The 24,387-nt window shown below is 41.6% G+C and overlaps 1 protein-coding gene and 1 pseudogene across 1 annotated transcript; one reads left to right on the plus strand and one right to left on the minus strand.

The window, feature by feature from the left end:
- LOC116512515 overlaps positions 1-24,387 on the plus strand; it is a 48,594-nt pseudogene that overhangs the window by 18,483 nt on the left and 5,724 nt on the right.
- Positions 1,841-10,776, minus strand: LOC116512516 (serpin B3-like). The gene is made up of 8 exons (XM_032223047.1): positions 10,714-10,776; positions 7,978-8,159; positions 7,401-7,451; positions 6,734-6,868; positions 6,142-6,259; positions 5,358-5,500; positions 4,948-5,103; positions 1,841-2,245 (listed from the first exon to the last, which is right to left on the minus strand). The coding sequence occupies exons 2-8, from the start codon at positions 8,143-8,145 to the stop codon at positions 1,841-1,843; spliced, it is 1,176 nt and encodes a 391-aa protein (XP_032078938.1). The 5' UTR covers positions 8,146-8,159; positions 10,714-10,776.

Here is a 24,387-nt window from a genome sequence, read left to right on the forward strand (position 1 = left end):
ATCCCAATCCCAACTGCAGTCATAAATCAAGGACTACTTGCACAGCCAATGCAAAGGACAGTAGGAATTATGATTCAGCAATATCTGGAAGTTCTTTGGTTCATTGTCCTCTGTCTGTTACGGTTCTGGTCAGATTGTGGATATTGGAGCCTACAGTGAATATTTGGAGCAACTCAAATGGGAAGTGGGAGGGTGAGATAACCAAATAGGCAGGACCTAGATATGGGGACAAAGGTTGCTTCTTTAGAAGAGTTTTGGAAGTGCAGAATTAAATATGAATAACAAATAAATCTGAGACCATTTGATGTACTGTATATGTTTATTCAGATATATGTAGTTTTATTCTCAAGAGATCACAAAGTATCTTTAGCCTAGACAGAGACAGGATCAGAATAAAACTAACTTGAAACATCAGTAGTCATCCTAAGCGATAGGCAAGCCAAAATGTCTCTGTACTGATTTTTAGTTATGAATGGAAGACAAAAGCAGTTTACTATGTACTCAAGTTTAAATTTATAATCAGAAAACGGAAAGCAAGTCATCCATTGAAGCTTATACATTCAGAAACAACAGCAAGTTTAGTAGTGGGTTTTACCGCACTCTTCAATTGAAACCATTGGTTTCTTCTGTTTTAATTTAACAGAATGCATATCTCACACTTCTTCCATCACAGGTCTATTGTGTATATATCAATATTAGCTAATTAATTATTGGGACATTGATGAGATCCAGGCCTGCTTTATGAGATTTCAAACTTTGTACGGGATATTTCTATTGTAAAAAAAAAAAAAAAAAACCACATTATCAACCCCAAAGAGGTTGTAAGCAGGGGTTACTGCCGATTTGTAACCTGCGTGCAGCAATTCACAGAACAATTTACAGTGAACTGCGCACGTGCAGTCACTAAAATCCAAAATGGTGGCGATCAAGCGGCAGCAAGGGAACTGATTCGGGTGTGTGGCAGGCGTGGGTCGCTGTCGGTTCTGAGATCCAGGCCTGAATTCCACCACCGGTTCGGCCGAACCGGCAGCAACCCAAAACTCTGGTTGTAAGGTTCTCTGCTTGAGGCTTAATTTGTGGAAGTTGGTTCTAGGAGTCACTAACCCCCCCCCCTCCATTTCCTTTATTTCTTTTATGTCATCTCTCTATAGTTAAGGGCCCTGTGCCACAAGGAACACAGAGATTTGTATACTTTGGATTCCACACACACACATCAATGTGAAGGGGAGCTTCATTTCATTTATTGAATTTCTATGCTGCCCAATCCCGAAGGACTCCGGGCGGCTTACAGAAATGAAAAAATTAAAAAGAATTTTTAAAAACAATGGGACACAACAAAGTTAAAAAAGGAACACAACAAACACCCAATCAGGAGGGGGATGGACCTCAATCAAGGGGTCAACAGCCCCCAGGCCTGCCGGAAAAGCCAGGTTTTAATAGCTTTACGTAAGGCCATGAGAGTGGGTAGGGCCCGGATCTCTGGGGGCAGCTCGTTCCATAGGGCCAGAGCGGCAACAGAGAAGGCCCTACCCCTAGGCGTCGCCAGCCGGCATTGTCCCGCTGAAGGCACCCGGAGAAGGCCCATCCTGTGCGATCTTATTGGTCTAAGGGAGAAGACGGTCTCGCAGGTATCCGGGTCCTAGGCCGTGTAGGGCTTTAAAGCTGATAACCTTGAGCTTCAAGGCTCAATAAGCAAATAAAAACTGTAACCTCACAATTTGCTCTTTCTTAAGAGAGGAAATAACTTGTTAGCCAAGTTGAGAAGAGAATTTGGAATTCAGAAGTCTTGGTCACTTACAACAGAGAGAAATATGCATTTTAATATCTCAGCCCCTGGTATTTACGGTGAGAAAAATTTGCCAGCAAAAAGAATGCTGTTGGTGGCATTATGTCTTATAAAGAACAAAAAAGGGTGATTCGCATTAAACTCGGGAATGATTTGTGCACTTACAGGAATTACAACTACACCAGTAGCAGCAGCTACTTCGGTACCTTCTTCATTCACTTCAATATAAGCTTTATGATAAACCTGAGATATAACCAGATCCCTACTCCCAGCTATGCCAGATAAATCAGCTTTGTCTGACTTAAACACATCCTCCATTCCCATTTTACTTAAAGTAGAACCGAGCGAATATCTTTCTTCCACCTTGAATTTTGGCAGGGAAACCCTGATCGATGTGTTCTGCATGCCTGTCGAACTGGTCCACTCTTGAAATTTTTCATAAGTGAGTTGCCTCGCAATCTGTCGGGTAAAGGGGAGCCAAGGTGGCGCAGTGGTTAAATGCAGCACTGCAGGCTACTGCTAGATCAGCAGTTCAGCGGTTCAAATCTCACCGGCTCAGGGTTGACTCAGCCTTCCATCCTTCCGAGGTGGGTAAAATGAGGACCCAGATTGTTGGGGGCAATATGCTGACTCTCTGTAAACCGCTTAGAGAGGCCTGAAAGGCCTATGAAGCGGTATATAAGTCTACTGCTATTGCTATTGCGTGTACATGGATGAAAAAGATATTTGGAAAAAGGGAATTAAGAAAGACTAAAATATGACTTCCTGTTACTTCCCGTTATAGCATTATTCCTTCATAATAAGTAAACAGCAAATATATCTGCAAAAATATTTCTTTCTTTAAAAAAACCAAAACAATTTGCAGGATGGTTTTAAAGAAGGGACTTCAAGACACCTAGCAGCACAAGCCAAATCTAAAATGAATATTTCGGTTCTGGAATCCTTATTGTAATGCCTGGGGGATGGAAAATCTGTCTCCAAAACTATGGACAAACATCTATCAGAGCAAGCCAAGCTCCAAAAACTGAAAAATCCCTGCCCTAATTGCTTTCTTTCTCACTGAAGTTTGGGAGCCAAGAATTGCCTACATCTGTTGGGAAGCGTGGCTTTTTAAAAACTTTGTTCTTAAACTGCATTCAAAATATGGACTGTTTTGTGTGTGTGTATGTGTGTGTGTGTACGTGCGTGCGTGTGTGTATGAAATATATATAACTATATTTCCTGTGGAGAAAGAGAAAAAGAAAACGTGAAGTGTCAGAAGCCATAGGCTCACAGCAGGGGTGGGTTTCTCGCCCCGTTCCAACCGGTTCGGTTGGAACGGGGCCAGTGGCGGTCCTCACGCACACGTGCACGCGCGCGGCGCATGCATGCGTACTAGTGTCTGTGCGATGCTCCAGCTGCTCCTGGAGGATCGCGCAGGCGCTGTATGTGTCCTGCGCATGTGTGGAAGTGCAGAACTCGTCAAAACCGGGTAAGGAGCGCAGGCGCGCGGGTGGGCCCTTCGCCGTTCCCGGTTTGCAGGGACCACCGCAAAGCGGTTGAAACCCACCCCTGGCTCATAGCCTTCTGCCTGGGTCAAAAGCTGAAGTTTGAAAATGTATGCTTTTGAGTTTTGCTTGGAAATTGTTTGGATGGTATGTGAACAGGCAAACAGTTCTGAAGATTAATGCTGTTGGCCTTCAGAAAAGTCTTCTCTGAGCACTGTCCCTGAAGAGCTTTCTTTAAGCCAAATGAAATAGGATTAACTTCTAGATTTGGATGACAAACTCCAGCTAGTCAAAGGCAGAAGGAAAAAAAAATGTCAAAAATCCTCATTCGGAGGCAGGCGGAAGGGACATGAAGAAGACGATGGAGGGCTGTTGCATGATAAGCAAAAATAGCTACTAAACAACTGAATTTTTAAACACTGGTCGAAATACTTGCAAAGCTTTCTGCAATATTCAATTCTATCCTCAGAAAATGATCCAGGAATGAAAATTGGTCATAAATAAGCCTGCTTCTGCTCCCTAGCTCCAAAATTGTGCCAATATTAATGGCTAGGTTTGCCTGATATGGAAAAGCAGTGGAAAAATAGTCGACTGGAATTGGAGAGACCTGAGTTCAATGGTCACATTCACCCCAGTGTACCTCAGTGGGAGTCTGTCTGTCTGTCTGCCTGTCTCTGTATGAAAGTATGAAAGTATGAAAGTATGTATGTATGTATGTATGTATGTATGTATGTATGTATGTATGTATGTATCAGTGGTGGGATTCAGCCAGTTCGCACTATTCGGTAGAACCGGTTCGTCAAATCTACCGAACCGGTTAGAAGAGGTTCCACCAGTGGACCCGGAAAGCAGGCCACACCTACAGAAGAGGTTCCAAAAAATTTTGAAACCCACCACTGGTCCTTGGATATGATTATTCTACGCTATCATGCTCCTATTTATAAACCTCAGTGCCTCTGTGAAAGGTAAGGATGACGACTGCGTTTGTGGTGCAATCAGAACATTGCGTGTGTTGAAGTTGTTTTAACGCAAACCAAAGATGCCTTTTAAAAAACAGGTTTACATCCTATTCTTATGGATGCCAGTGCTGTGTGTGAGGTAATTTAAGGTGGTTCTGACAAGTGTCGTCGGCATCTTCATATCCGGACACATGGGCAGCAAGCCACTCCCATCTGGTCACATGGGCGGCAAGCCACTCCAACAAAGGAGGCCACACCCACAGAGTAGGTTCGAACAATGTTTGAAACCCACCACTGGTATGTATGTATGTATGTATGTATGTATGTATGTATGTATGTATGTATGTATGTATCAGTGGTGGGATTCAGCCAGTTCGCACCACTTCGGGAGAACCGGTTGTTAACTTTCTAGGCAGTTTGGTGAAATGGTTGTTGGAAGAAATCATCAGGGCAGAGAAGCGGTTGTTAAATTATTTGAATCCCACCACTGGTGTGTGTGTGTGTGTGTGTGTGTGTGTGTTTGTGTTTGTCAAAATAAGAAATGAATGAGAAAAAATAGGGAATGAGAAAATGAATGAGAAAAAAATCATAATTAACATTTGGGAACCACTTAAGAATATGTAATCCGAGGCCTTTCTTAGCAATAAAATTATTCCAACGATGCATATCAAGTTCATTTGAATCTCTTTCTGAATGATTTCAGAACTCAGATTACCTCTTTTGTGGTTCCATTCTCGTCCGGTAGAAGGATGACCATACCTAGCTCTTTCTTGTCATAGGGAATCTCAAGGACTTCCATTGGTGGGTTTGTTATTTTAGCATAATTAAATCTGCCCATTTGAACCATCATTTGCACTTTTTTGCGGTGCTCCTATAACGAATAAAGTAATGCTTAACATAAAGCAATAATAACGTGAGAAATCATAACATGAAATACTGATTGCAATTGCCAGCTATAATAACAGATTCCCATTTCAGATCCTATTGGTGCAGGACAAAGCTCATTGTATAAACAAGGATTTTATGTTTCCCAAATGTTCAACAAAATGGTTATTTTTAGTTGTTTAATTCAATTGTGCAGCAACTGATACATTTTCATTCTCATGGGTTTTTCAGGAACTATACCTTACTGGTCCAAAAGTCTGCTTCTTGTGTGTGCTTGGGATTAAATTCCGTCTTCCACTTTCCTTTGAAATATATAGCATTTACCAAGACTAATGCAGTATCTTTGGAAAGTGAGTCATCAGGAAGCAGATCCTTAATTTTACCTTTTAAAAAAGTAATAACATTAAAAATGTTTTCGGTAAGAGACAGATGTTTATCAACAATACATGCCTTTCTACAACACATTTTTTTGAGTAAGAATACCGAAAAAAGAATTAAAAAAGGATTAAAACAAGCTGAAATCTTTTCTACCTTTATAAATTTTAAAGTTTGATGGGTACAAAAACTTTCTCCTAAAGTTAGAGGATCAGTGAAAGGGGTGAAATGGTATCTGTTCGGGCTGGTTCGCCCAAACCCGTAGTAAAAAATGCTTTAAAAAGTAGAAACTCAGCTGTGCAACAATGAACTGTGTGACAATCAGCTGTGCTTTTAAAAAAAACTTATTTAAAGCATTTTTTACGACCTATTCGCCCAAACCCGTAGTAAAAAATGCTTTAAAAAGTAAAAAAAAAAAGTTCTGATGATCAGTGTGTGACAATCAGCTGTGCCTGATTGTCTGTGAGGTTCCTGCTTGGTGCAGGGGGCATTTTGTATGAAGTCCAGCTGCTTTTACATTGTGTGTGAGTGAGTTGTGCAGCCATTCCCGCACGGTCACATGACCACCAAGCCACGCCCACCAAGCGATGCCCACAGAACCGGTAGGGAAATTTTTTGAATTTCACCACTGAAACCTATGGTTTCTTACCATTTGTTTGACTTTCAACCCAGGAGTTAATTTTCTTTCTAACTTCCTCCGTGGCATTCACAATGTCAACAGTTTCCAATTCTGCATGATAAAGCTCCTTAATGCACTCCATGTATTGCTGCACAGAATGAAAAAAAAAAGTATCCGCATATTAATTCCCTTATTATTATCATATATACTCAGTAGTTGGTACTGGTTATTTGCCAAATTGGACCTAACCAACTCTGAATGATGCTCAAAATGTTAATTAGGATCCGAATCAATATGGCATGCTGAGAAGTTGAAAATAAATACTGAGAAACTACATTGTTGTTTTACAAAACTGCATTGATGTCAGTTGCGTGCAGCTCCAAGAAAACATCATTGCTAATGTGATCCCTCTTTCGACCACTCATTATTTTAAATATTTAATAATATAAACATGGAAATTCTCATGAAAAAGGAAGGGGGGACAAGATTTTGTCCCAGTACCCCAACCATCTAATTTGGCTATCTACACTTACTTCTAAGGATGGAGAAATAAATTTTACTTGTACCCTGAATAGATCAGAATTTCACATAGAGTGAAAAGGATGGGAAGTTTTTTGCTCACCTGGAGAAATTCGTGAGTGTTCGATCCATACAGCCGATTGGCTGTGCTCAATGTATAACTTTTAGCAGGTTGGTTAATGGCTGATAGGAGTTCCTTGAACTGGTTGTGCGGTCCCCCAGGTTTGTCACACTGAGCCTTCAAAAACCAAAGGACAGGACATTACATTCATAGGCACACATTTGGCCACTATTCCAAGACATTTACACCAAATGCTGATGCACATACACACACCCCTACATGTGTGGGTTTCTGTACTGCATATGTGTATATTAGTGGTGGGATTCAAAAGTTTTCATTACTGGTTCTGTGGGCATGGCTGGGTGAGTGTGGCATGGCTTGGTGGGCCTGGCTTGGTGGGTGTGGCATGGCTTGGTGGGCAGGGCGTGGCTTGGTGGGCATGGCTTGGTGGGCGTGGCTGGGGAAGGATACTGTAAAATCCCCAATTCCCACTCGATCAGCTGGGACTTGGGAGGCAGAGAATAGATGGGGCGTGGCCAGCCAGAGGTGGTTTTCACCTGTTTTCCAAACTACTCAAAATTTCCGCTACCGATTCTCCAGAACTGGTCAGAACCTGCTGAATACCACCTCTGGTGTATATGCGCATATACACATGTGTGCTTGTGTGTAGAATTTGTGATAAAATGAAATTTAATGAACATTTTCTTACAGGCAAGTTTGTCAATGTCCTGGACTCTGTGATTTTATCAAAATGAAGGACCTGCAAAACAAAACAGATTGGAGGTTGTGAACTATGTCGCTATTTCCTTCTGTCATGATTCAATTTCCTTGGAAACTCCTAGAACAAATGCATCCTTTTTTTTTCCAGGGCCCATGAGGAACATGGAAGAGTGATTCTAATACCACATAGGCCAACATTCTTTCACACGATATTGTCCAATTGTTTGAGTCGTAATCTCTACCACCCCAATTCATCTGACTTATCAGCAATATCAATATCAATAGCATTTACAGGTTGGGGAGAGAAGCCTAGTGTAAGGGATCTGAGAAAATTAAAATAAAATAAACAGAATAAAATTTATGACTTATTTTTCTGAATTTCTTTTTTAGAAATGTCACTTTAGCGAATCAATTACAGTTATGAGTTCTGGATTTGCCTTCACTTTACGTACTCCTTGATTTCCTTATTGCTAACTCTCAACCTTCTCTGAATGGAGAGTGGACAGCTTTCTCAAAAGGAGAGTCATAAGTAGAAAATACTTCCTGATTATCAGGAAGATTCCTACCTTTCCCATTTCAGCAGCAGTTTTACCTCTGGCACCATAATAGACCATAGCTAAAGCCACTGAGATACTCAACGGAGAGAAAAAGATGTTTTTGTTGGATTGATTTTCTTCCATCATTTTTAAGAAGTCCAAAGTGAAGTTGGTGTTTGCTTCAGCAAGACTGCCCATGGTAGAATGAGTACCTAGAAAAATTTGCAATCATTGTAATGGTTTCTCTAACTTTATTTAGTACTATATATTACTTAATGTGATTAAATCTTGGTGAAATGATTGAAGGAGGAAAGAAAAACAACTACCCATAATTAACCAGTAATGCTGTTCTCCCACTGCATAAATACAGCAACTGTGATTTCAAAGAATTTTTGTATGGCTTAGCATGGTGAATGATCTCAACCAATTGAGAATTACCATATTTTTTTGGAGTATAAGGCACACCTTTCCCCCCCCCACCCAAAAGAGGGTGAAAATCTGGGTGCATCTTATACCGAAGGTAGTCCCACCCACTCTCTGGCCCCCACCTGCAAGTGGCCCAGATCGCAGTGCAGGAATTGCAGCACAAAAACACTTTCCTCCCCGATTTCGGTGGAGGCCAAAAAAGTGGCTAACTGCCTGAAAAACACCATTTCAGGAGACGGGGATTGCCAAGCATCCCTCCCTCATGCTGGGAGGCAGCAGCGGTGAGGGTGCTGCTTGGAACCTGCCGAAAACTGCTGCCCCCCACATTTTCATGAGTTTAGTTAGTTTAGTTTAGTTTTATTGATCTTGTATGCCGCCCACTCCCGAAGGACTCCGGCGGCTTACAATAAACAAGGGAGGGGGATAATACACAAAACAACATATTAAAATATACAACAGTCACAATTTCCGAGGGGCTGGATATTTCGAGAGCCCCCCGGCCTGCTGAAGCAGCCAGGACTTAACGGCTTTGCGGAAGGCCGGGAAGGTAGTAAGGGTCCGGATCTCCATGGGGAGGTCATTCCAGAGGGCTGGAGCTGCGACAAAGAAGGCTCTCCCCCGGGGAGTCGCCAGCTGACATTGGTTGGCAGATGGAATCCGGAGGAGACCTAACCTGTGTGATCGAATCGGTCTATGGGAGGTGATCGGCAGGAGGCGGTCTCTCAGGTACCCAGGTCCGATGCCATGAGGGTAATTTTATCAGGGAATCCGGCCAATGGGCGGTGGCTGGAAAGCGGGGATGTTTTGCTTTTGGAACTCTTGCTCAGCTCCCGGGCATGGAGAGGGCTTAGACGGTTTGTTTTAAACGGATAAAAAGATCTGTGCTGCTCGTTATCAAAATCCGAGTGGAAGTGAGGACGCTGCTCCCCCTGATGCTGGTAGGCAGAGGCAGAATTCTTTTTTTCTTGTCTCTCCCCCTCCCCCACCCCAAATTAATGCATCTTATATTCCGGTGCGTCTTATACTCCAAAAATATGGTATGTTCATCTGTTGTCACACTAAGTTGTAAATGTGAAATAAGGTTACAGGGATGAATCTTTAAGTTGAGCAACATGGTTCCTGTATTTGGGGTCATTAATAGAAAGGAGACATTTGAAGAGTCAGTTCTAAACACAGTTTGCATCTGAAGAATTGAGCACTGTTGTCCACAATCACAATTTGTCATTGGGTTTGAACTAGCAAGTTACCTTGTTTAAATCCTTTTTAACTTTAAAAAGATACACGATTTCTTTCAAATTTTAGTAGCAAATCATTGTTGATGCTATAAGTATTCTTCCAGAACTTTAGAAAGGTTTTTTTTTTAAATAAAAAAATAAAAAAATGAAAATGAAATCATTGACCTTGCTCATTGTAGGACTCCTGTGAAATTGAAGATGCAACTTGTGTCTTACTATAACATGAATCTTAGGAAGAATCACATTGCCTATTGCCGAGTGCTCCATAATTCATGGATGTACAATCACATCATCTCCCCAAGGGAGCAGTTTACACTCAAGTAACATTCAAGTCAAGTCAAACCAATCAATCAATTATGCTGTGTATTTTCTCACTTACTTCATCTCATCACAACCATTACCATGATATATATAAAGGTAAAGGTTCCCCTTGCACATATGTGCTAGTTGTTCCCGACTCTAGGAGGTAGTGCTCATCTCCATTTCAAAGTCGAAGGAGCCAGCGCTGTCTGAAGACATCTCCATGGTCATGTAGCCATGGTTGGAGGGCACACGGAACGCTGTTACCTTCCCACCAAAGGTGGCCCCTATTTTTCTACTTGCATTTTTTATGTGCTTTCAAACTGCCAGGTTGGCAGAAGCTGGAACAAGTAACGGGAGCTCCCTCCGTTACGTGAAGCTAGGGATTTGAACTGCTGAACTGCCGACCTTTCTGATTGATAAGCTCAGTGTCTTAGCCACTGAGCCACCATGTCCCTCCCTCCATATGCATGCATGCATGCATACATACATACATACACATACACATCATATAAATATAAATATAAATGTAAATGTAAATGTAAATAGAAATAGAAATGTAAATAAATAGAAATAGAATAGAAATAGAAATAGAAATAAATAATAAAGTATAAGTATAAGTACAAGTACAAGTACAAGTACAAGTACAAGTACAAGTAGAAATAGAAATAGAAATAGAAATAGAAATAGAAATAGAAATACACATCATATACACATACACATACACATACATACATACATACACACACACACACACACACGGTTACCTATACAATTGAAAGATGGATGAAAAAGCGGGTCTCACCTCACTGTATTTTGTCCAAGGGAAACAGCAAATCTGTTACCAGATCTGGAATGGAAACAAAAGAATTCTGTCCCGCTTTTTATTTTACATATATAGTCACCACCCTTCCCTCTACTTTCCTGGCACTGGTTGAGAATAGATGTAGAAATAATAGGCTTTTGAAAGTCCTTCTGATTATTATTTTTTTAAGTTCTTCATTTCACAATAAATCTTGGCTGAATAATCCAGGATATTGCTTATAAGATGTTCAACTTTGTCTTGGGAAACGATTAGCTAATTTCCCAAACTGGAATCCCTCATGTTATTTTGGCTTTGAAACTGCCTTTGGTGACCACAACCTGATTTATAATGGAAGGGCAAATCAGCATGCTCGCTTGCCTTGCTGAGGAACCCAAAGGACAAATGATTTGGTTTTATCATCATTTTTTTTTCTTATACATTTATTGGTACAAAAAAAAAAAAAGAAATGAATGGAAAAACACTTCGAAATGCCAATGGAAATGGGCCTGGAAATCATAATGGAATATGCTATCAATAGGGCATATAGTGAGATATTGGAACATTTTCATTTTAATGTTTAAATACTTTTACATCATGCAGTCAGTTTACAACCATCTGAAAGTAAAAGGTAAAGATTCCCCTCGCACATATGTGCTAGTTGTTCCCGACTCTAGGGGGCGGTGCTCATCTCCGTTTCAAAGCCGAAGAGCCAGTGCTGTCTCCGTGGTCATGTGGATGGCATGGCTAAATGCCGAAGGCGCACGGAACGCTGTTACCTTCCCACCAAAGTGGTCCCCTATTTTTCTACTTGCATTTTTTACGGGCTTTCAAAGTGCTAGGTTGGCAGAAGCTGGGACAAGTAATGGGAGCTCACTCCATTATGTGGCACTAGGGATTCAAACCACTGAACTGCCGACCTTTTGATTGACAAGATCAGCATCTTAGCCACTGAGCCACATCATCCCCTTATCTAACTATCTTAGATAAGGGGGAAAAACTCCACAAAAAACCCTTTAATGTTTGATGTTTAATAAATTTATAGGCAACCCAATCCCGAAGGACTCCGGGCGGCTTACAACAACACATTTAAAAATAGAAGTTAAAAGCACAAAAACATAGATTAAAAAGACCACAACATACACCCAGTCTGATCGGGGCTGGAACTCAATCGTGAGTTCAACAGCCCAGGGCCTGCCGGAATAGCCAGGTCTTAAGAGCCTTTCGGAAGGCCATGAGAGTGGGTAGGGTCCAGATCTCTGGGGGTAGCTCATTCCATAGGGTTGGAGCGGCTACAGAGAAGGCCCTCCCCCGGGTAGTTGCCAGCCGACATTGTCTGGCTGACGGCACCCGGAGAAGGCCCTCCCTGTGCGATTTTATCGGTCGTTGGGAAGTATGTGGCAGAAGACGGTCTCGCAGATATCCGGGTCCTAGGCCATGTAGGGCTTTAAAGGTGATTAATTTCCCATTTTGTCTAAACTAGGAAACAAGATAGTCTGCCAAAACCAGGATTAGTTTCAACCATTTTCAAGTCAGAATTTAATATTCTGCATTACTACAAAGCTGGAAATTCTGTTTTTGCAGTTGCAATGAAGTGAAGTTTCCTAGAGAGCCAATATTACTGGAACTGGAAGTTGGAAGTTGTTGAACAGATTTATCCATTCAGAAAGCAAACCAAGAGAAGAGACCTGGACTCTTAATTTTGCTGTCTAGTGATATCTAAGAACATGTTTGTAACTGGTTTTGTTTTTCGGCTAAAATACTACTGATATGTTTCACTTATGAGATGGTACTAACTGCTTAATCTGTCATTTTTATTATCTTTAAAAAAACTCATATGGATTATATGTTGACAAGCATTACTGGGTGGAAGATGTTAAAACTTTTGGAAAATAAATGCAGAAATTGTACTTAGAAACCTGGAACTAATCACTTAATATTCTTTTTAGAACTTATTCCGTGAGAAATGAAGAATGCGTTATTTTACAGTGGAAAAAATAGCAAGCCGGGAAAAACTAAACAGAACTGGTTCTAAATTTTGGGCTTAATTGAAGTTGCAAAGGTGTGATCTCACTCCTAAAGTGGATGAGAGGCAAAATAGCCAATTGGGAAGCATACAGGTAGAGCTCAATGTTGTTGTTGTTAGTTGCGAAGTTGTATCCAAACCATCACGATCCCATGGACAACTTCCTCCAGGCCTTCCTGTCCTCTACCATCCTCTGGAGTCCATTTAAGCTCACACCTACTGCTTTGGTGACTCCATCCAGCCCCCACATTTTCTGTCGTCCCCTTCTTCTTTTGCCCTCAATCTTTCCCAGCATTAGGCTCTTCTCCAGTGAGTCCTTCCTTTCATTAGGTGGCCAAAGTAACTGAGTTTCATCTTCAGGATCTGGCCTTCTAAAGAGCAGTCAGGGTTGATCTCCTCTAGGACTGACCGGTTTGATCGCCTTGCAGTCCAAGGGACTCGCAGGAGTCTTCTCCAGCGCCATAGTTCAAAGGCCTCCATTCTTTGGCACTCAGCCTTTCTTATGGTCCAACTTTCACAGCCATACGTTGCAACTGGGAAAATCATAGCCTTGACTATAAGCACTTTTGTTGGCAGGGTGATGTCTCTGCTTTTTTTAGTATGCTGTCTAGATTTGCCTTAGCTTTCCTCCCCTCTTTTAATTTCTTGGCTACAGTCCCCATCTGCGGTGACCTTGGACCCCAGGAAAATAAAATTTGTCACAACCTACATTTCTTCCCCATCAATTTGCCAGGAATTGAGAGGGCTGATGCCACGATCTTAGCTTTCTTAATGTTGAGTTTCAAGCCAACTTTTGCACTCTCCTTCTTCACCCGCATCAAAATTTCCTACCCTTGACAAGATAAAGTTATGAAAGGACAGAGATTTGTTTATTTATATTATTATAAAGAATCCCATGAGTATGATCAGCTCCTGCAGTGAATAACAATGATAGCTTTGAAGACATTTTTTCAACCATCATTAGAGAAGAGGAAGGGAGGAAGCCACTTAAGATTGCCCCAACTTGATTCTTGATTCTATTTTGTATAAAAGGGGGAAGAGAAAGAAACTCTAGCGGGCTTTCTTTATTATAGTTTGCAACAGTAGAGTTTTAGTAGTCCTTGTGATGGCTATTTCCTGACCTGGTCTACCTGATTTTTCCAGGTGTTCATGCCTTATGTTGGTATTGGAGGTAGAGTTGGGCAACCCAACTTTTATGTATAAAGGGAAGCCAGAGAAATAAAAGTTTGAGGTGTGAGTTAGCAGAAAAACTGTCAACATTGTTGAAAGAAGGAGGGCTATGTACAAATTTCTCTCCTGAGAAATAGCTTCCGGCTGAAATCAAACCAGCTTCCCATGGGCTCTGTTGAAATATATTTTTAAGTTTTGCAAAGCTTCTAATGTTGTCATACAGGAACTCGTATTCATTTCTTCAAATGGTAGGTATTTAACAGCAACAATATAGATCCAATTCCCTGCAGACTGATGGGATGGATCAGCCACATAGCGAATGGGTTTGAAGAGATAAAAAATAAGTTTTTGCCAAGAGCTTCCTGAATCAGCAAAAGGCAGCTCCTATAAAACTCTGTTTATTATCTATTATTTTAAAAAACCCTCAATATAAATAGTTTGACTTTGACTTATGACCACAACCGAGCCCAAAATTTCTGTTGCTAAGTGAGTTTTGCCCCATTTTATGACCTTTCTTGCCACAGTTGTTAAGTGAATCACTGAAGTTGTTAAGTTAGTACACTGTAGTTAAGAGAATCTTGCTTCTCCATTGACTTTGATTGTCCGAAGGCCACAAAAGGTGATCACCTGACCCAGGAACACTGCCACTGTTATAAATATGAATCAATTCACTGAAATTGAAATGTAATAAATTTGTATGCCGCCCAATCCCATAGTACTCTGGGCGGCTTACAGAGACAAGATAAAAAAGTTAAAATTAAGAATAAAAACAATTTTTAAAATAACACACCAATCCATTCAGTCTAGGTGGGGCTGGACATTGATCAACAGCCCCAGGCCTGCCGGAACAGCCAGGTTTTGGTGGCTTTTCGGAAGGCCATGAGTGGAAAGGGTCCGGATCTCTACAGGTAGATCGTTCCACAGGGCCGAGCAGCTACAGAGAAGGCCCTCCCCCGGGGGGCCGCCAGCTGGCATTGTCCGGTCGACGGCACCCGGAGGAGGCCCAACCTGTGAGATCTTGTTGGTTGTTTGGGAGGTATGTGGCAGGAGGCAGTCTCTCAGATAGCCAGGTCCTAAACCATGTAGGGCTTTAAAGTATGACTAGCACCTTGAAGTGCGTTCGGAGACCAATAGGGAGCCAGTGCAGCTCGCGAGGATGGGTGTACATGGGTGTATCTAGTACACCTAATATCGCTCGCGCGGCTGCATTCTGGACCACTGTAGTCTCCGAACACTCTTCAGGGACAGCCCCATGTAGACTCATCAATAAAGTCTGGATTTTGATCATATGTCACGCGCTCATTTATGCCATAAGTGTGAAAAATGGTCATGTCACTTTTTCCAGTTCCGTTGTACGTTGAACAGTCACTAAACAAACATGTTGTAAGCTTTATCAAAGCAACAACTTCTCAGTCTCTGTACGAATTGAAGGTTTCCTTGAAAAGTTAGTAGGAACTCACTGTTTCGACTAAGCCAGGATTCTACAAACTTGGCAACATTAAGATTTAGGATTTCAAATCTTAATGTTGAAGTTGAAGCTCACAGGTCTTAAAGCTGCCAAATTTGGAGATCCCCGCACTAAGTTATTCAAAGAGCAGGAGACAAAGAGTTGAAAAAGCATTCCAAACAGCGGTATGAACATATACTGTGGAATGTGGGTTTCATACCTGCTGTTTCCTAGTGACGAAGAATACATACTGGTTCACGTCACAATATAGAAAATCATAATAGAAATAGAGGTTTTAATAGAAAAAATTTTAGGATCTTATGCAAGCTTCAATACTCAAGTGTAGACACATCAAATTAAGCATAGATGTTTCTAACTGCAATAAAGTAATGGTTTGGTCTTAGGGTTGCCAAAGACAAGCATAGTGACATTGTCGGCTGGCGGCTCCCCGAGGAAGGGCCTTCTCTGTAGCTGCACCGGCCTTGTGGAACGAGCTACCTGCAGAGATCTGGATCCTTACCACTCTCCCGGCCTTCTGTAAAGCAACCAAGACCTGGCTGTTCCGGCAGGCCTGGGGCTGTTGATTAATATCCAGCCCCACTTGATTGAATGGATGATAGATTAATTTTAATAATTGTATTTTTTAAATTTTTATATGTTTTTACTTTTGTTGTGAGCCGCCCAGAGTCCCAAGGGAGTGGGCAGCATACAAATCTTATTAAAGTTAAAGTCACCAAGATTTTATCACAATGGGAAAATAATAGCCTTCCTTATAAAGCAAAGGGACAAGACTGCTATTCTGACCTTGAGCATCCATACTTTTTTAAAAATGTTCAAACACATTTTAAAGTATTTTCTAATGCTTTTAAGGCATGCCTCATTATTACTATCACTATTAATATTATACACAGGAGTTTCACATTTGAGAAAAACACTGATGCATATTTTATGAACTACCATCAGAGTTCCTGGAACTAAAAAAAAAAAGGTTTTTTCATGCTGGTTACTTTTGATCTTCTTCCCAGATAACAGTAGATCAGAAAGATGACGAACCCTTATGCTCTAATAGCTTTGAGATTGAACTTCTCAACTTGGACAAATCAGAGCAAAGGTGGCATGTTTAACTCAGAAACCTCTTAACATTTTGCTCTAATTTAGGGGACATTTGGATTTTGCAGTTCAGAGACAAAGGGTCTGAAATTATTTCTTTCTTTCTTCAGTTGTTTTACACTGCTTTTACAACACTCACTTTGGTTAAGCGTCTGACCGATACAGGCAAAAATGAAAGCAACAAAATCTTCATCTATAGAAGTATGATCTTTTCTCAATTTATCTGCAAGCGCTCTATGAGACGTTCCTTTAGTTGATGGAGGTAAAGGTGAAGGTTCCCCCGCACACGCGTGCTACTCATTTCGGGCTCCAGGGGGCGGTGCTCATCTCTGTTTCTAAGTTGACAAGCCAGCACTATCCAAAGACGTCTCTGTGGTCATGTGGCTGGCGTGACTAAACGCTAAAGGCGCACGGGGCGCTGTTACCATCCCACCAAAGTGGTCCCTATTTTTCTACTTGCATTTTTTACATGCTTTTGAACTGCTAGGTTGGCAGAAGCTGGGACGAGTAACAGGAGCTCACTCCATTACGCGGCGCTAGGGATTCGAACAACTGAACTGCCGACCTTCTGATCAACTATCTCAGCATCTTAGCCACTGAGCCACTGTGTCCCTCGAAGCTATACATCTGTACGTAAATGCAGGTTTAATATTTGATGATTGAATCTCCCACACCCTCTTCTTCTTTTCACAGCAAGATACTCATGCCTGTGCTGTTAGTGATTCATTCTCCAACTATTCAATTACAGTCACCTATTTCCATTGTTATTATGTTCATTGTTGCCATCTAGTTTAAGTCATATTCTTGTTACATTCCAGATGTTCCATAGGGACAGTTCATTGGCAAAAAATATATTACATCAGATAAATGTTGAGAAACTGGTTTCTAAGGGAGTGGTAAAAAGTCCTATATAATCAGAATGATTTCCTCATGAGCTTATAGTGAAGAGACTGCCTGTTCTATTTAGTTGATTTTAAAAAAAGGTATGTAAAATTTCAGATTGCCAATTTTGCTTTTGTTGTTTCTAGTTACGCCAATATACTAAGGGTATTTTATTTTTCATTATGGGGATGATGACAACAGAAGATATGCTTTAGAGATGCTTATAACCTACATTCATAACCATGTCTCCAAATTAACCCTGTGTATGTTTATTTAGAAATCTAAACTGGGTCAATCGGACTCATTTCCAAGGAAGTTTCTTATTAGGCTGCCATGAAAATCCCATCACAAATTGTGCACTTGTAACTGGGGTTTAATATAGTTATTATTGTTATTATTTATTAATAATAATGTCCCAATAAGATGACTCTGGATGGCTTACAGATCATAAAAAGATAAATAAAATAGCAGGTAATTTCTTTTTTAAAAAAACTATGCAAATCAAAACTTTAAAATAGTACTGCAGGCCACTTTAGCTGACTGTTATCTGCAGTTCAGCGGTTCTAATCTCACCAGATCAAGGTTGACTCAGCCTTCCATCCTTCCGAGGTGGGTGAAATGAGGACCCAGACTGTGGGGGCGATATGCTGACTCTGTAAACCGCTTAGAGAGGGCTGAAAGCCCTATGAAGTGGTATATAAGTCTAACTGCTATTGCTAAAAATTAAACAAAAAATAGGAACCAAGAGATGGACAGCATAATGACAATTTTTTCTTACCCGATGAACCATCTTCAGCAGTGAGTGCTCTCCTTTCAGGGCTTCAACCCAGCCAGCAAAATTAGGTTTTAATGCCCTTCTGGAAGGCCAAAAGGGTGGGAGCAGTTCTCACCTCCAGTGGTGGAATGTTTCACAGGTTCGGGGCCACAGTGGAAAAGGCTCTTCTCCTTGACTCCTACTGGATGGGGTCCATAGGAGGCCTCTTTTGGTGACACAAATGGGCTAGAGCTATTTAGGAGAGATGGCTTCTCTTTAGTGGTTAGCTTATGAAGGTCTGTGTATCAGCCAACTTAAAGGTACTTTATGAAAAGTTGAAAAGTGTATAATAGGCATTTAGTTGGCATAGCAGGGTTGAAGAGCCAAGGTGGCACAGTGGTTAAATGCAGCACTGCAGGCTACTTCAGCTGACTGCAGTTCTGCAGTTCAGCGGTTCAAATCTCACCGGCTCAAGGTTGACTCAGCCTTCCAGCCTTCCGAGGTGGGTAAAATGAGGACCCGGATTGTTGTTGGGGGCGATATGCTGACTCTGTAAACCGCTTAGAGAGGGCTGAAAGCCCTATGAAGCAGTATATAAGTCTAACTGCTATTGCTATTGAACTAAACTATGAATTAGTGAAATTAATTAGTAAAGACTATGGTGCAGATGAAAGGCAAGACTGGACTTGACAGTTTCTTGAGAATTAGAGAGAATTAAATCATAGCAGAAGGAATCAGCCAAAGGAGAAAGCATGCTAACCAATCCAGAAGCGCAATTCTCATGAATCAACGTCACAAAGAATGACTCATTTGAAACCTAGGGGCAAGTTTCTATTGTCTCAGTAAATATTTGACGTTTTGAGGAATGTTATCATAATTATAATCAGTAAGCTGAAAGGGACAAATGTTTAAAGGTATACGTGACTGGCTGTATAAATATTATTTTATTTTTTATTATTAAATCATCAATATCACTGTTTGGGGTGGCTTCAGAGGGTATTATGTTAAGCTTACTGGAAATTAAGCAATAAGCAATTGTTCTCTTGTCCATTAAGAGCTAACATACTAGAGAAAATTCTACAGTCACCTCCCAGTATTACATGACATATATAGGGGAACAATAATGGCCAGACAGTGCTACCATTAAATTAGACCAAGGGTGTCAAATTTGATTTCATTGAGAGCCACATTAAGTTTGTGTTTGACCTCAGGGGGAGTGGGCTGGGGATATGTGGCTAGTGTGAGCATGGCCAACTTGACATCACTTGTGTTAGAATTGGAAGCAGTGGTGGGATTCAGCCAGTTCGCACCTCTCCGGGAGAACCGGTTGGTAACTTTCTAAGTAGTTCAGAGAACCGGTTGTTGGAAGAAATCTCCTTTTGTTTTTTCCCCACTTTGCAGGGCTAATCCTGTAAGGAAACATTCTGGTGGTGTTTCTAGCCTCATCTTTATTGACCTGCTTACAGAAACTGCCTCTTCCGTTAACCCTTATTACATTGTAACAGCTAAGGCGAAGAGCCCATCGATGTGAGTGATGTTGAGTAGGTCACGCCCACTTGGTCACATAACCACTGAGCCCCACCTACCCAGATGGTCATTAGGGCAGAGAACCAGTTGTTAAATTATTTGAATCCCACCACTGATTGGAAGGGATCTTGGAGGTCTTCTAGTCCAACCCCCTGCCTAGGCAGGAAACCCTATATCATTTCAGACAAATGGCTTCCCAACATCTTCTTAAAAACTTCCAGTGTTGGAGCATTTACTTCTGGAGGCCAGTTGTTCCACTCAATAATTATTCGAACTGTCAGGAAATGTCTCCTTAGTTCTAAGTTGCTTTTCTCCTTGATTAGTTTCCACTCAATTGCTTTGGAGAATAGCTTGACTTCCTCTTCTTTGTGGCAGCCCCTGAGATATTGGAAGACTGCTATCATGTCTCCCCTAGTCCTTCTTTTCATCAAACTAGACATACCCAGTTCCTGCTACTGTTCTTTATATGTTTTAGCCTCCAGTCCCCTAATCATCTTTGTTACTCTTCTTTGCACTCTTTCTAGAGAAGTGATGGCTAACCTTTTTCTAAAGCTGTGCCAAAATTGTGTGCACGCTATTGTGCACACACCTGCGCACCTTCCCCAGGCTTCGGAGGCTTTCCTGAAACCTGGGGAGGGTGAAAATGGCCTTCCCTGGCCCCTCGGTGAGATTAGAACCGCTGAACTGCAGAAAGCAGTCAGCTGAAGTGGCCTGCAGTACTGCACCCTAACCACTGCGCCACCTCGGCTCCCCACCTCTCCTGACAACCATTTGTGAGGGCCCGCTTTAAAAATATGAAATTTGTTCAGGTTTTTTCCAAATAATTTTTATTTAGGACTATACATGGAAAGAATAAAAGTTCTGTCTTTTTCCTTCCTATGGTCTTTTCTCTGTTCCTTGGATCTGTTTGTCTTGTTCTAGTCTAGTGTTTAATTGGACTTATCTATCCATCCATCCACCTCTAGCATCTTATTTTTCCATAACCATTGAACTTGCAACCTTCCCCCAGAGTTCCTCCAGCCAGTCGATGGTTCTTTTTCCTCTTGATTTTACCAACCTGCAGTTTGCAAATAATTCCGGCAGCTAATTAAAACCAGTTGGGAGACAGGAGGGATTGTTGCCCAAGTTCGCCTGGTGCACCAGTTGCGCCCCTCCCTGAACCGGGAGGCTCTCACAACAGTCACTCGTGCCCTTGTGACCTCTAGGCTGGAGTACTGCAATGTGCTTTACATGGGGCTGCCCTTGAGGAGTATTCGGCGACTTCAGCTAGTCCAGAACGCGGCCGCGTGAGCGATTGTGGGTGCACCTCGCTTCACCCACATAACACCTATCCTCCGCGAGCTGCACTGGCTACCTGTCGATCTCCGGATACGCTTCCAGGTGCTACTTGTCACCCATAAAGCCCTCCATGGTAGTGGACCTGGTACTTGAGAGACCGCCTACTGCCAATTACCTCCACACGACCTATTAGATCTCATCGATTAGGCCTCCTCCGACCCTATGGAACGATCTCCCATGGAGATTCGTACCCTCGCCACCCTCCAGACCTTCCGCACAGCCCTCAGAATCTGGCTATCCCGTCAGGCCTGGGGCTAAGATTGTAACCCGCCCGAATGGTATGAATGTTGTGTTTTAATTATGTATTGTCTTATAAGTTAAAAAGTCTGTTTTCCCCCTTTCCCTTTTTAGATTGTGAGCTGCCCTGAGTCCCCCCAGGGAAAAGGGCGGCATATAAATAACTTTCTAAATCTAAATCTAAATCTAATCCATCAACCGAGGATACACACATTTCCTATCCTTACCAGTGCGGAAGATGAAGAAGGGAGGGGAAAAACCCCTTGCTTCCCAGGGCTGCAGAAGGGTCGGCTACTTGCCAAGTGCCATCTAAATACTTATCACCCATTTGCACATCGGAGGCTTCTCCAGCAATTAATGTAAGAATAATTCTTTAGTGGCAGAGTTTAATCAATAGGCCCCAAACCATGCAGCTGTAGAGATAAATTTGTGGGCCAAATATATATTTTCCATGAATTTCCATGCCTATTATCAGACGTGTCCAGTGTTTCCTCATAGGGCTTTAAGTGGTCCTATATATAGACCTGAATGCATTTTCCTTGTTTATATAGCTAGGTTTACAGGGCGATGGAACGCTAACGGCAGGCGAACACTAGCTTTGCTGTTGATTTTTCAAACACTTGTGCAAGGGCTCAAACTGACACAAATGTACGGGTTTTCACCATGGAGCATTTTCATCAATTATGGCCACCTATACCTTGGGGCTAAGGCCACACTGCGCAGCAGATAGCAAAGGTAAGTTTGGACTTAATCATAACTGGAAGGTTTGAAAAAGAAGACTGATTTGGCCGTGTAATCTGTTGTCTCCCAAAGTGATACTCTGCAGATTGTGGTTGTGTTTGCCAATAATTATCATTTCCAGTCAGCATATTGATTGGTAAGTCTAGGTTTATGGACCCAATGCATCTGGAAACCACCAGATTGGGGAAGACAGATGCATGTAGGGGTCTCATTATTCATTGTAGGAAGGAGAGTTCAGATGAGGCGGATATAGCAATAGCAATAGCAATAGCAGTTAGACTTATATACTGCTTCATGGGGCTTTGAGCCTCTCTAAGCGGTGTACAGAGTCAGCATATTGCCCCCAACAGTCTGGGTCCTCATTTCACCACCTCGGAAGGATGGAAGGCTGAATCAACCTTGAGCCGGTGAGATTAGAACCGCTGAACTGCAGATAACAGTCAGCTGTAGTGGCCTTCAGTACTGCACCCTAACCACTGCGCCACCTCGGCTCTGGATAACTCTCATCCAGGGTTAGAAGTCTGTTCTTTTGTGCCAATTTAATCCAAGAGTAATTTTTTTCTGCCCGGTATCTTTGCAAAACTGAGTTATATTGGATTGATGAAATTGTAACAGCAGGTTTGAACCTTTTGAGCACCAGGCACCGGTTCTGTGGAGAGACGGTTTTCTGCAGACCGGAGGGTGCATGGTTTTACATGCTGCCTGCATCCTGCAGATGAGGCTTCCCTTGTTTGTGCAGCCCGGTTTATGCTGCGGGCCAGGTGCTGGTCCATGGACTGGGGGCCGGGGACCCCTGATCTATAGTAATAATCACTGAGGTCTTTTGGACTCCTACCTTGGTATGGTCCAAGAAGAACTAAATAGGTTGCCTCTCCACAGTAGGGACAGAATCAAACAGGGTGTGTGGGAACCGGCAAGATATCTAAATGACCTGATCTCCCCAAAACAAAGAATAGCTTTCTTCAGAGCCAGATTTAACATTCTTCCTTCAGCACTCCTCCAGGGCAGGTATAAGAGAACACCTATAGCAGAACTCCTTTGTATATGTGGTAAAGGAGAAGTGGAAGATATTCACATGTTCTATTACACTGTGAGCTACACAGAGCTTGTAGGTCTGCACATATTCTCCCCTTATTAGAGAGGTTGCCAGGGAGGGCAGACAATTTTTATCTAGGCTTCCTCCTCCAGGACACTAACCCGGTTACCACGTATGCAGTGGCAAAGTTCTGTGCTGCTGCAATGTCCATAAGAAAAAAATTGGCTACAGAAGTATAGTACCATCTTGTACCAATTATCTGGACATACCTTTAACAATCTTTGGACCATAATGTTATTATCCACTTTTAATGTAAATACTTTTAATTATATTTTAATGTTAGTATTTTTTAATATAGTGTAATAACAAATGTATATTGCTGGTCTTTGACCGTAATAAAGATCTTACTTACTTACCTACCTTGGTATGAATAGCATCTCCTTTTTATATGGAAGGATAACAGAAGACATATCCAAATTCAGGAATATGACCTAATATGACCATTGTTTTAAACTGGTTTACAAGTTGTGGATTTGAGATTAATTGAGATAATTTTATACAGTTAATATAATGGTGTCATGTGTTCATAATGACTTTCATTGTAGGTGTTTCATTTTAATAAAACTGTGGGAACTGAGACCGCCTATCCTCTGAGGCACCCACGGGTATATTCCAAGATGGAAGAGCTTTTGAAAAACCCATGCATCTCACTTACAAAGGTGATTTCTTAAAAATAATTCCTAACTGAGTTTGGGATTGAATGAGCATTTATTCGAAGGTAGGCTAAAAAAATACTCCACAACCAGTTTGCCTTATTTTCATTAAATTTACATTTGCTTTTATTGGTTTGTCAAACATGTACAAGATAGCAGATATAAATACAAACATGGATATAAACAAAGGAAATGAACACAAATAGATGAGGACAGTAGGACAGGGACATTAGGCACACTGGTGCGCTTATGCGCGCCCCCTTTAAGGGACCTCTTAGGAATGGGGCGAGGTCTACGGTAGACGGTTGAAGGTTGAAGCTGTGAAGGTTTGAGGATGTAACGACGGAGTCAGGTAGAGCATTCAGGCGTTGACCACTCTGTTGCTGAAGTCATATTTTCTGCAATCAAGTTTGGAGTGGTTTACCTTGAGTTTGTATCAATTGTTTGCCCATGTGTTATTGAGGTTGAAGCTGAAGAAGTCATTGACAGGTCTTTGATAAATGCTCACTTTATAATAATTGAAAAGCATGAGGTATTGTATATACCATTGCACTGACTTCTTAAAACAATCAGTAATTGCTCCAAGTGCTCCAACTGGAAACCATGGAATTAAAAAATTTACAAGTCACCAAGATTTAGAAATAAATTTACAATAGCATGCAGGATATAAATACCCTACAACAGTGGTCCCCAAAC

The sequence above is a fragment of the Thamnophis elegans genome, chromosome 8 (assembly GCF_009769535.1).
Source record: "Thamnophis elegans isolate rThaEle1 chromosome 8, rThaEle1.pri, whole genome shotgun sequence".
Classification (NCBI taxonomy): Eukaryota; Metazoa; Chordata; class Lepidosauria; order Squamata; family Colubridae; genus Thamnophis; species Thamnophis elegans.